The sequence below is a fragment of the Rhopilema esculentum genome, chromosome 8 (genome assembly GCF_057945365.1).
Source record: "Rhopilema esculentum isolate cy_ngs chromosome 8, ASM5794536v1, whole genome shotgun sequence".
NCBI classification, from domain to species: domain Eukaryota; kingdom Metazoa; phylum Cnidaria; class Scyphozoa; order Rhizostomeae; family Rhizostomatidae; genus Rhopilema; species Rhopilema esculentum.
The window spans coordinates 9903170-9916453 of record NC_142822.1 but is presented as its reverse complement, the minus strand read 5'-3'; the positions used below and the strand labels follow the sequence as shown (position 1 = coordinate 9916453).

The following is a 13284-nucleotide window of genomic DNA, read 5'->3' as shown; positions in this document are numbered from 1 at the left end:
GTGTGAAGTGGTTGTTTGGCTATTGTAATGTGCTCTGGGGAAGGAGGACGGCACCTTTGAGGGATTAGTGAATCTGGTTCAGTGGCAATTTGGGTGGGCGCAATGGAAATTCAGACGAAAAGCTTTAGTTAACTAAATGTTTGCTTTTTTCAAAGCCATTTTCAAATCTATTATTATATAAGAAAAGATACATCCCATATTACCAAAAAAGTGCATTTGCGTGACTGTAGCCAACGGATTAAAGTGTAATAAACAAGAAATAAGTGTTGTGAAAGATTTCAGCTCGAAATTTAATCTACTAAACAAGTGAAGGGTCTTAAAATTTTTGTTAAAAATAAGATCTTCGACAAGTCAATGGTGCATTGTGTTCTGAATGATACATCTATTGCGGGACATTCTCAAAAACACATTTTGACGAAAAAGAGAGAATCCATGAAAAATTGGTCAATGTGAGATCGCAACGAAACTTTTTTGTGTGGCAGGAACGCAGTCCTTTTGAATGGACGGAAGGGCCTTTTTCGTACTATAAACAACACGTGGGTTGACTGCAAACGCAAAAAAGTTTCGTTGCGATCTCACATTGACCAATTTTTCATGGATTCTCTCTTTTTCGTCAAAAAGTGTTTTTGAGAATGTCCCGCAATGTGACTGCCACATAAAAAAGTTCCGTTGTATATGAATTTACGTGCCAGTGTGATTCTGGCTACATAGGACGCACTACCCAAAGATTGGAGGATTGAATAAAACAACATGTTCCGCCTAGTATTAGAAACAAAACTCGTCCCCAAAGAGAACAGCCACCTCGGTCTTGCAAATCCAAAACTACAACTAAAACCTGCGATTCTCCTATCGGGCAGCATTTGCTAGAAAACCCAAATTGTGCAAAAAACTATCATGGCGACATGTTTCGGATTATTGGTAAAGCCCGATCGTCTTTCCTCCTAGCAGTTTTGGAATCTATCTACATAAGCACGAAAAAACCGCTACTGTGTAGACAAAAGGAGTTCGTTTTCACCTTAGGACTCCATTGGTAACATTTTCATTAGGCAAGCGGCACTGATTGGTCAACCTCAACCAGTGACGGACTGGCAGGGATGCTAGGTTGCGATCGCAACCCGGGCCTTCTCAACTTCATAATAACCGGGCCCTCCGTAGATACATTCAAGAAAATAACTCTGTTAATTTCAAAGATATCTATGTTCAAGAGAATACAAGTGACAGAAATGAAGATAAAATCCTTAGAAAGAAAACATTTCAGTATTGCTTACCAGGGGCGTTGTAGCTAGGCGGGACACAGGGAAATTTCTCGGTGGCCCCCTTTCGAGTGAGTTTGTAAAACCGAGGAAAATATCTTATATGAACAAAATCTTTGGTGAGAAAATGCCTCACTTACATGTATATTCAAGTTCACAGTTTAAAATTAGAGGAGGTCAACATTTTCATGAACAGGGAATATGAACAGGGCTTCCGAGAGGGGGACAAGGAGGGGCAAACTGCCCCTGGGCCTCGAGGTCTAGGGGTCGTCTTAAAGCAAGGAATTCCAGATTAAGAACTGAATTTTAACGAAACGCAACAAAGTATGCCTAAAATTTTGTAAAACGAGGTTAACGGCGTGGCCGAAAAAATTTTCAAATTTAAAGGGCGTGGCCGAAAAATTTTTCTGCTCGCTTCGCTCGCACTGCATATATGTCTTCTTTTGCATTTTTGTAAGTATCAACTGTGCACAACAGCATTGAGTTTGTTCCTTTTCTTTGCATTTTCGTCTTAAAGTATTTAATGTTAGAACAAAGGGGCTACACACCAACAAATATAGCAGATGAACATTTCAAAATGATAAAAATTATCATTTATATAGTGAGTCTGGTACCCAGGGTAGGTTTCCAGGTACATATCATTTCTGTATATAGCAACCCGAGAGATTTGCTGCCAGTCCGCCTCTGACCTCAACAGTCATGTGCTCGTGTTTCTGATTGGCCTATTTCGACCCACAACTGGGTATATATATTTCCTAGCGTAGAGTTTTCGGTCTTCGTTCTGACGTTTTAAACTCTGAAGAGTGTCAGACGAAAAGCTTTAGTTTACTAAATGTTTGCTTTTTTCAAAGCCATTTTCAAGTTTTGTACCACCAAAAGATTGTTTGAATAATAGATTTATAGGCCGAAATGGCCCTTAATCTACTACAACAAAACAAAACGTCGTAATTTTAAATGATTAATTAAGATTGCTACTTCTAAAATATTACAACAAATGGCTACAAAAATTATAACAGCTTAAATATATATCAGCAAGCTGATCAGCATTTTTTTTTCGTAAGGTCTGATAAAAATCTTCAATTTTCATCAACATTTTATTCCTCTCTTCAGAGTAAAGGGGGCAGACCATTACAAAATGAAGTTGGTCTTCAATAGCGTGGATGAAGATTGAATCCCAATATCTGCAGATTCTTTCATCCTTAGGAGTAGGCTTGTTGCCATATCTGCCTGAATAAAAATGCAGGTTCTGAGAACCAAGTCTTAATCTGCAAAACATGCTTCTTGTCTTAATATCTGGAATAATATTAAGATACTTTTCAAACTTAAAAGTAGTCTTGAATAGAGCATAGGTCCATAGCTTCTTTTCGTTAATGATGTGGCCTTTGATTTTTTTCATGGGGCTTGAAGTGAAGAGAAGCATTACCTTAGATTGAATAGCAGGTACCCTATCTGAGACATAAATGTTGTATAATGTGATCAGTTCCTTGGTATCTGAAACCCAGGTTTTAACACCAGTCAAAGCATCATCTGATAACATAAGGAAAGCAAGTTTTGCGTAGCGTTCCAGACTTAAATTACATGATCTGAAGTCAAATTTAATCGAGGCAATATGCTTCATAGCTAATATATTAATTCTGCCTAATTCCGCGTAAATTGCATCTGAGGTCGTTGAAGATTTGACCCCAAGAGCATATTTGCAGGCTTGTAGTTTTTCGTCTATCTAGTATGAAGAGGTATTGTCATAAGCAGTTAGGTGGTGGAATAGCTGAACGTTGTGCATTAATTGTTGACAATTGATGTTCTCTTGTACTTATTGTACTTAGACTTTAAGTCCTGAGTGAATAGAGGGCTAGAAAAAGTTTACAAAGCAAAAAGGTGAAGAGAGAAATTAATACATAGTGAAAAATGTGCACCCCTGTAATGTAAAGACACGTTAAGGGTCGAGCTTGACTACCGGCAAAGGGCTATTAACATCAGGTTAAGGGTTCAGAAAGGCCTAGGTACATTTAGCCAAAGAATAAGTGGACATTATTTACAACTGCTAAGTAAGCATTGTACAGGCTTGAGTCATAGTATCAAGGCTCCTTGCAAAGGAGGCTTTCTCATTGATTAAGTTATCGCTCCTTGAGAAAGACTTGAATCTCTTGCTTTAAAATTGCCCTATTTCCATCAGGATATGAAATATCCAAACACCTCAATCTCGCAAACTTCAATGTAACCGTTTACAGTAATCGACACGTAACGACCGACTGTGTTTTCCGGGCACTGTACAGTTATGCCATTGTCTGAATCAGGAATGGTTATTCCTGTTCCATATGCAGAATCGCCTTGTCCTCCATTTTCAGTGCTTTGGCCAACTTTTATATTGAATTGGCTCATAGATCTAATGGGAACTTCTAAGCTTATTACATGGACAGATTTGACAACTGCTTTCTTTCCCAAATCAACTTGCAGCCAAGCAGGGCTACCCGTAACTGTCTGTGCACAGGAAAAGAAGTCTGTACTCCTATTTCCATCTACAGCATTCGATGCAACTGTTGTGTTATCGAAAATGGCTGCCATGCGCACAGCTTTCTCCAAAGCAAGATTTTGCATGTCACCTAGAAAAGTAACAACGATTGGTTAAGTTATTATCTCGAGAAGTAGAATTGATCAAAACTCTGTCCAAAAGGCTCTGACTTCTTCTTATTTTGAACTTCTTTCTATCAATGTCAGAAAATTGACAATTCTGTAACAAAAATGAACTTTTACGAATAACAGTATTAGCCAAAAGAGCATATAAAAAGGCCTTTAAAAGCTCTTTGAGAATGTTCCTATTTTATGCAAAGTAAAGCTTTTCGTTTAATCCTCTCGGGTATAAAACGTCGGAGGATTGATCCAGGGAAGTAAATAGCAGGGGCAAGGGTGTGTTACCCCCCCCCCCAAATGTTTGAAAATCCCAATTGCAGTTGAAAAACTTAATGATTAGCTTGGACTTTTAATGGATCTCAAACTGGATCTCAAATTGCACTGTTTGCTTTTTTTTGAAAGGGGTTGAGTTGAATAAATTCTCAAACCTTTTTTCAGAAAACGAGTGTATGCTAAGCTCCCAATTTTAATTGTAACCATCCTTAACTCTTTATGGTAAATTGCTATCTTGGATAGAGCTTTTGAGAATTGAGAAGTCTTAAAAAATATGCAGGTCGAACGAAAAATTTTCCAGGTAAAGTTGGAATTTTATTCTACGTCCCCCCAAAGTTAGCCACTTGTTTTCGTCCCGGTATTGATCAAAAGAATTATAAATTGAATTGTATCCAATAAATAGCTTTAGTAAGTAGTAAAAAATTAATTCGGTAAATTCGGTAATGCCGAATGATTGCCTGCAGTTTTCGAATAGAAATTTCAAGAACAATCAAGGTATCATGTACTTGACTAATCTTCGGCAGCATATAACTTGCAATGACTTAAATTACAAGCCAGAGATAATGATAGGCATTGGAGAACTACCCAAAAGACACCTGTATACTGACTTCATTTTTGCACCTTCAATCTTTTTGAAGGCACTAACGATGCGTTTTTTTATCTAGCAGCATAGAGACGCAATTTTAAGTCGCCTCATTCATATTTCAAATTAACATCGATTTCGTGCTTTGCATTCTTGAAAGCCCAGAAAGTTGGTCATACTTCTATTATGTTACAGATTGGATTTATAGTCTTTAAAAATAATAAAACAACAGTAAAACCGTTAAAGGCATTCTTTTATTTTGTGTTGATGAAATAGGCGTGCCACAAATTTAAGTCAACCAAACGCCATGCCACTATATATGGTGATTATTCAATGCTATTACGATCACTAGAGTTTGATAACATTCTTTTTGTCCTAGCTTTGAGCAAGCTTTTATGGCAATTTCGTGTAATTTGAGCTAAATTTGTAATGCCCCCTTTCTCAATGTTCTTTTCAGTTAATGCCCTTATCGGAATTGTGGTTCAAACAGTGAGCGTTACCCAACGGTAGACAATCTCTTTTCGGACACTGACCATAAAATAACCCCGGCGACCGTTTTGTTTTATATATCGATACGAAGTCAAGCAGGCTTTCCATGCTTTGTATTTCAATGCACGAACATAAGAGTCGGTCATCCCGTCTACTTCTAGCGGGAGAGTTGCACCTGCAGTGTTTTTCTTCAAACTCGATGTATATACATTAGATTCAGTAAGCAAGATTAGGTATGTTCTCTGCAATAAAGTGCAAAAAGTAGCATTAAGTTTACCAAAAGATGGGATATTTCCCAAAATATTCCAAGTTTTTCCCAATATCGCGATCTCTACAACTCGAGCGATCTTCCATAAGAAAAGCTAGTTACAGTTTATTAATAAAATCTATCAAATTACAAGGTATTTGATTTTGCAGAAAAATAACCTACCTATTTGAAACTTCTTCCATATCTTTGCAAAGTTTCCAGGTGACAACAGTACATTCTCTTCAGATACAATCTTCAGTTCGTTTGATCCATGGCTTTTTACCACATATTTGCAAAGGATATTGCGGTCACATTCGAAAAATCTTTTATTCACAAGAGGATTGCCAGTATTTGCATTGCTTGGAATTTCAGAATCCTTTATAAGTTCAAAGTATGTTGCACTTTGAACAGGCATAAGAATAATAATGAAAATACAAATGGATTGAGGAATGCTGTCAACTTCCATCGTATTATCAGAATTGCACCCACCTTGTTTCACAGTTGAAAGCAAATATTGACTTGCTGTTTAGTGTTTACTACCAATAAGCTGTTCCTGTCTCGTCATGTGATGCATAATTAATTAGATGTCTCATGTCTGACCATAGTAACAGAACATTGCCATTAAGGCATCGACCAAGACTAGCACCTATGCTGGTCGATGGAATGATTGCTTTGTCCTGGACTGCCTTGTCGCTGAATCCCACAAAAGCTCAAACAACATTCATGTTTTCATCGTAGAAAGGTCAATTAAGGGGGCTAATTGAAAAATTTTACTATTATTTATTGATATAAAGATTTGAAGAGACAGCTTAAGAAGCTTTCTGTTTTCATGCATAAATTATCATATCCCCGGTTTTCGGGAGTTTGTCAAGTGATATCAGCTAGATTGCCCTTTTGAAATATCCTCACATGGTACCTTAAAAATTCTTTCTGTCAGACTGTTTTACCGAAATCTATATTCTTCACGAATCTCCTTTAGAATATAGGCAAGCTGACTTTGTTTATTGGGAATATGTTTAAAATTTCAAATTTTGCTTGTATGTGGTCTCATTGAAAAGATCGTCGAAGTAGTTTTCAATTGAAATTCGCTGAAAAATCCCACTTCGACATCTGCCAGTTAAATAAATATCTGTAATGTAATTGATACGCAGGGCAATACATTTAAAGAATTAGATTGTTTAGTTAATTGAAAACATCAATTAACAAACAGACAGCCAAGATTCTGGAAAAGAACTCGGATCCAAAATAGATTTTTGTTAATTGCTCGAATAAATGAAAAAACCTGCTTCAATCAAAATTCTATTCAAGTGCATCTCCAGGAATCAATATAAAAAAAATCTAACTTGCATCCCCAATATGACAATATAATATCTACAAGGAATCACAAACAAAAGGATGGTAGGAAAATTACATGCACTCTGGCAGAACGTCCAATACTATAAAAAAACATATCCACGACAAACGGGTTAAGTGATCGTTGATTGGACAAAAAAGGAACCAATCAGTACTCATTTTCTTTCATTTAATTTCGAACTGAACCTGAATAAAAACGTCTTCTCGACCAACGTTTATCATCTGACGACCTTTGCTCAGCGATCTTGACGTTCTATTTTTTAAGCACACATACATATATGTAGATGGTCTTTGTCCACTTCTACATATACTTGCATACGTATGCACACAGAACTAATATTGCAGAAAAGAAATTTCAGGTATCTTTCAAACATTCACTAAAATTGCTTAAGAAAAAGTCTTAAATTCCTTGAATTGAATTTATCATTTGTATAATCATGTGCTCTATCACGTGCATATAGATCGTATATTATCTGACATCTTGCGGTTCATATTGCAGCTCATTTTTGAAAAATAAACTTATTCAATTTACACGATTTCTGTTTTATCCTGAATGTGTCTCCTTAGTTTTACATGCCCTTGCTACTGTTGTCATGCGGTTCCATTTAAAAAACCTTCCATTTTGGTCTTGGAATTTCGTTTGCAAATTCCCTATTCCCTTTTATGCTATGCTTCACAAGCTTCTACCCGACAGTTGTAAGTGCGATCTCGCATTGACCAATTTTTCATGGATTCTCTCTTTTTCGTCAAAAATTGTTTTTGAGAATGTCCCGCAATAGATGTATCATTAACAACACAGTGCACCATTGATGTGTCAAAGTTCTCACAACAAACAAATTGTTAAAGAATAGTAATTTTCAATATTTTTGAAACGAATTTGAACTTCTTCAATTGCATTAATTTTGAGCTGAAATCTTTCACACCACTTATCCCTAGTTTATTTCATTATGATCATTTACATATGGTCACAAGAAGTTACTATGTTTTGGTCAAATGGAATATGTGTAGTGTGAGAAGCAAATATCTTAAACCGTAAGGTGGTGTGGAAAGCTAAAAATTGCACATTCATGGCTGACAATTGATGCTCTCTGATTCTGAGAAGCCTGGTCACGAGGGAATGGAGGGCTAGAAAAAAGTTTACAAAGCAGAAGGATGGAGGGAGAGATCAACAAATAGTGAAAACTTTTCACACGTGTGACGTAAAGACACTTTAAGGCACGAGCTTGACAACAGGCAAAGGGCTAATAACATCAGGTTAGTGTTCAGAAAGGCCTAGGTACATTTAGCCAAATAATATATGACAGCGGCTAAGATAACTTTGTACAAGCTCAAGTAATAGTTACAAGGCTCCTTGCAAAGAAGGCTTCTTTTTTGATTCGATTCTTTAGTAAAGACTTGAATTTTTTACTTTACTTTTGCCCTGTTATCTTCAGGATATAAAATATCCAAGCGCTTCAATCTCGCAAACTTCAATGAACCCGTTTACAGTGATCGACACGTAACGTCCGACTGTGCTTTCCGGACACTGTACAGTTATGTTATTGTCTGAATTAGGAATGGTTATTCCTGTTCCACAAGCAGAATTGCCTTGTCCTCCATTTTCAGTGCTTTGGCCAACTTTTATATTGAATTGCTTCATAGTTCTGCCGAGAGCTTCTAAGCTTATTACATGGACAGATTTGACAACTGCATTTTTACCCATGTCAACTTGCAGCCAAGAAGGGTTGCCCATAACGGACTGTGCACAGGAATTGAACTCTGTGCCCCTGTTTCCGTCTACAGCATTCGATGCAACTGTTGCGTTTCTGAAAATGGCCGTCATGCTCACTGCTTTCCCCAAGGCAAGATTATGAATGTAATCTAGGACAGTAAAAACAATCGCTTAAGTTTTATATGTCTTAAACTAAACTAGAATTTATCAAAACTCTGTTCAAAAAACTGGGAATTCTTGAAAAATCTTCAGAATTCAAGGGCTCATGTAAGTAAATCGACAATTCTATAATAAAGATTAACTTTTACGAATAACCGTAACTATTTCGTATCATTAGTTGGAAAAAAACATCCTTGTTATCCCCACGAGCATGCCTTAAAAATAAAGAGTAAGCATTTTAACACATCGTTAAGTTCTTTGTCTTACCTTATTGGGTGCAAAACCTCCGAGCATTTATCAAAATAATTATACTCTGGAGTGTATCCAAGAAATTGCTTTAGTACGTACTAAAAGTCACCTTTCTTCGATGAAATATTTAATTCTGTACCGCATATTGATTGCTTTGCAAATTTCAAATAGAAGTTTTAAGAACACTTATTATTAAAATTATAAAAATTAAGAACAATAGCTCTGTTAATCCAAATCATGCTATTGATCAAGCAATGAGACAATGTCATTTGGAGCTTGACATGTAGATGACACATTCTGAAGTTAATACAAAAAGCAAACGCATAGTGGTAAAAGGAACCACGGTAAACTGAAAAGACTAGCTGGATATTGTGAAGGTACCAGGAATACAGAGCTGGAAAGGTTAATTCTGAGGATGGGAACCTTTGGGATAGAATGTTTGAGGCCAAAAAAGCTTTAGCGATCATTGTTAGGTTATTCATGATACTGTAATACTCTATGCTGGAAATATGACCACGTTAAGGTTATGGAAAAACTATTAATGCGGAAATGCATAATCATCTTCACGCACAAGCTGCTCTTTGTCTTTCCTGTGATTGCTGACAACGAGCGAAAGAGTAATGTTCCTCGTGAATTGTCCATTTTGCAAGGATTTGATTGCCAAAAAATCAATTTCTTTTGCAGAATTTTTCGTATAAAGCCATTCTCTGCAAGCTGGGACAAAGGACAAATTTGTTTTTCAGTGATTTTTCATTTCGTAACGAAATATTTTGTAACCTCTTTCGTTTAGATCTATAATTCGTTTCTCAAATTTGATGGACCCTCAAATTTCCAAAAAACAGCAGCCAATATTGTTTCTTTAAGGTTCCTGTCTGGCTAAAGGGTCAGCAATACAATAAGACCACAGCTTGCTTGAAACTCCAGGACTTCAACTAAGTCAGGGCTACTGAAAAAAGCATGTTCCGTTGGGACCATAGCACCTTTGGCGTTATAACTAGTAGAATCGAATATGGAATACCGATGCTAGAAATCTTTTTCAGTTGCAACAATCATTGTAATATAAGCGGCAAGAGCTTCATTGATTAAAATGTTAGCAGACATAAAAAATATTAAAAGCCAAAAATGAGTAACTGACCAACTTGAATCTTTTTCCAGATAACAGCAAAATTTTTGTGTGATTTGAATTGATATCCCTTACGCAGTATCTTGAATTATTCAGATCCAAATACTTCAAACGAATATTTGAAGTCATTTTCTCCATCGCACTGAAAAAACATCTTATCAAGCAAAGGACTTTTCCATTCTGTATGTATTGAAGAGTCAGTATTCTTTATCAACTCAAAGTTTATACAAGTTGAAGCGAAGTCAGATAAGATCATAGCGATGCAGACAATGATATTAATAACAGCAACTTTCATCTTGCAGTTCTGATGGCAGCTTCAATAACACTTTAGTTGTCTTGATCATCAACTACCAAGTTCCTATTACCCTGTTCACTGATGCTTCTCTCACACAAACTCAAGCCTTTCAGAAAAGATTTAAGAGCCAAAGCCAGACAATTTATGACTAGTTAAACTAAATGTGGAAAATTATATCGATATTAACTGACGCAATTGCTAATTCAAAGTAGACTGCAAACAATTATATTTTTGCTACAATTCATTACGTAAAACTGTTTATTCAGTGCCTCTACAGCTATCAATTTTGATAACATCAAGCTAGCATGTACTTGACTAATCTTTGATAACATACGACTTGCAATGACTTTAATCACAGGCCAGAGATGAAGAGAGGCGTCGGAGAAATACCTAAAAGACAGCTGATTACTGATTTCATTGTTGCGCAGTTAATCTTCTAGAAGGCAGTAACGATGCGTTTTTTTTATTTAGCAGGGTAGAGACCCAATTCAAGTTGCCCTAGTCATATCTCAAATTTATATCAATATGGTTCTTTGCATTATCGAACGCCCAGAAAATTTATCACTCGTCCACAAGGTAAGTGCGACCAGACGACATGCCACTGTAAATAATGCTAATACGACCACTAGAGTTTGGTATCATGCTTTTATGTCCGAACTTTGGACAAGGATTTATGCCAATTACGTGCAATTAAAGCAAAGTTAGTAAAGCCCTCTATTTTCAATGCTCTTTGTGTAGTTTATGCCCTTATCAGAAAGTTGGCTTTAACCGTGAGCTATACATCGCGGCAGGAAGCATCTTTTCGGACACAGTGCAGACTGACTTGAAATAGCTACCATCGTGGCGTGTAGGGGATCGCCCTGTCCCTTTTTTCATCTGGTTGCATCTGCCACGGCCCAAAACACCAACACCAAAGCACCAATAACGCTGGTTTTGCATGTAGAACTGTTTCTTTTCATTAATCGATTTAAAGTCAGGCATGCTTTCCATGCTTAGTCAATACACCGAAATATAAATTAGTCTTCTCGTCTACTTCTAATGGAAAAGTTGCACCTGCAATGTTTTTCATCAAACTCGATATATTTACATTATATTCAGTAAGCAAGATTAGGTACGTTCTCTGCAGTAAAGGGCTACCAAAATTAGCATTAAGTTAACCAAAAAGAGTATGAAATTTTTTCGAATTTTTCGTGATCTTTTCAACTCGAATGATCTTCCACGGGAATGGCTTGTTAAAGTTCATTGAAAAATTACCAAATTACGAGCAATTTGGTTTTGCTGAAAAGAACCTACCTATTTGAAACTTCTTCCATATCTTTGCAAAATTTTCAGGTGACAACAGTACATTCTCCTCAGATACAATCTTCAGTTCATTTGATCCATGGCTTTTTACCACATATTTGCACTCGATATCTCTGTCACAATGGAAAAATCTTTTATTCACAAATGGATTGTCAGTATTTGCATTGCTTGGAATTTCAGAATCCTTTATAAGTTCAAAGTATGTTGCACCTTGAACTGGAATAAAGAAAATGGCGATCATATAAATAAGTTGCTCAAGTCCGTTGACTTCCATCGTATTGTCTGCATTTCAACCACCTTGTTTCATAGTTCAAAGCGAATATTTACTTTGTTTGCTGGTTACTACTAATGAACAATTCCTGTCTTGTCATGTGATGCATAAATTAATGGAAGTCTTATGCGTGACCAACAGTTAGATATACAGATTTGAAAAGACAGCACGAGAAGCTTTTGTTTTCATACATAAATTATCATCTCCCCAGTTTTGAGAGCTGGTCACGTGATACTAGTATGCGAGATACTTTGTTCCTCTTACTTTCTCCAGCTCCCGTAGAGTCCTTCCGTAGAGTCTGCACGCAGGCTACGCGATACCAGTCCCTTTACCCTTTTGAAATATCCTAGCATGATATCTTGGAAAGTACCTTTGCCAGACTATTTAGAATAAATCTGTGTTTTTTCAAGAATCAACTTTAAATAATAGGCAAGCTGATTTGGTTTACTAGGAATCTGCTTTAGAATTCAAATTTGCTTGTATGTAGTCCCATTAAAAAGATCGTCGAAGTAGTTTTCAATTGAAATGCATTGAAAGAATCCTCTTGGACATCTGCCAGTTAAATAAGTACCTGTAATGTAATCGATACTGAGGCTATTCATTTGAAGAAATAGATTGTTTATTCAATTGAAAAACATCAATTAACAAGCAGACAAGCAAGATTCTGTAGAAGAACATGAATGAAAATAAAGATCATAAATAAACAAATGACTACTTAAATTGTGCATTGTTTTACCAAAGATGACAAATAACATGGGTAATCCGTATGCTGGTGCCAACAACTGGGTATACAATCCAACTTGCATCGCCATTTCGACAAAACATTATCTATAAGCTATCACAAACAAAAGGAAGGTAGGAAAATTACATGCACTCGGGCATAACGTCTATCATTACACAAACATATCCACGCCACACGGGTTTAGTAATCATTGATTGGACAAAAAAGGAACCAATCAATACTCAATATTTTTAAGTACTTTCGATCTGAACCAGGATAAAAATGTCCTTCGGACCTACGGTTATCGTTTGGTGACCTTTGATCAGCAATTTTGTCGTTTTTATCTTAGCCATACATATATATTTTGATAATTGACGGCAATCTCATGTACATGTCTTTTCTCCATTTAAATACATACCTTCATACATATAAACACCAAAACTAATGTTTCATCAAACATCTTTCATGTAACTTTTAAACATATTAAATATATCATTTGTAAAATCCTGTGCTTTTATTGCCACTACATTATCAATCTGCTGTACATTTCCTTTCTCCACTTCAACATATACATGCATACCTAGAAGCACCACAACTAATTTTGCATAAAAAACTTTCATGTAACTC

General features: G+C 36.3%; 1 protein-coding gene across 1 annotated transcript; it reads right to left on the bottom strand.

The window, feature by feature from the left end:
* Nucleotides 1-1087: 1087 nt before the first annotated feature.
* Nucleotides 1088-11648, bottom strand: LOC135694699 (fucolectin-3-like). The gene is made up of 2 exons (XM_065213532.2): nucleotides 5657-11648; nucleotides 1088-3853 (listed from the first exon to the last, which is right to left on the bottom strand). The coding sequence occupies exons 1-2, from the start codon at nucleotides 5937-5939 to the stop codon at nucleotides 3423-3425; spliced, it is 714 nt and encodes a 237-aa protein (XP_065069604.2). The 5' UTR covers nucleotides 5940-11648; the 3' UTR covers nucleotides 1088-3422.
* Between the last annotated feature and the right edge of the window lie 1636 nt (nucleotides 11649-13284).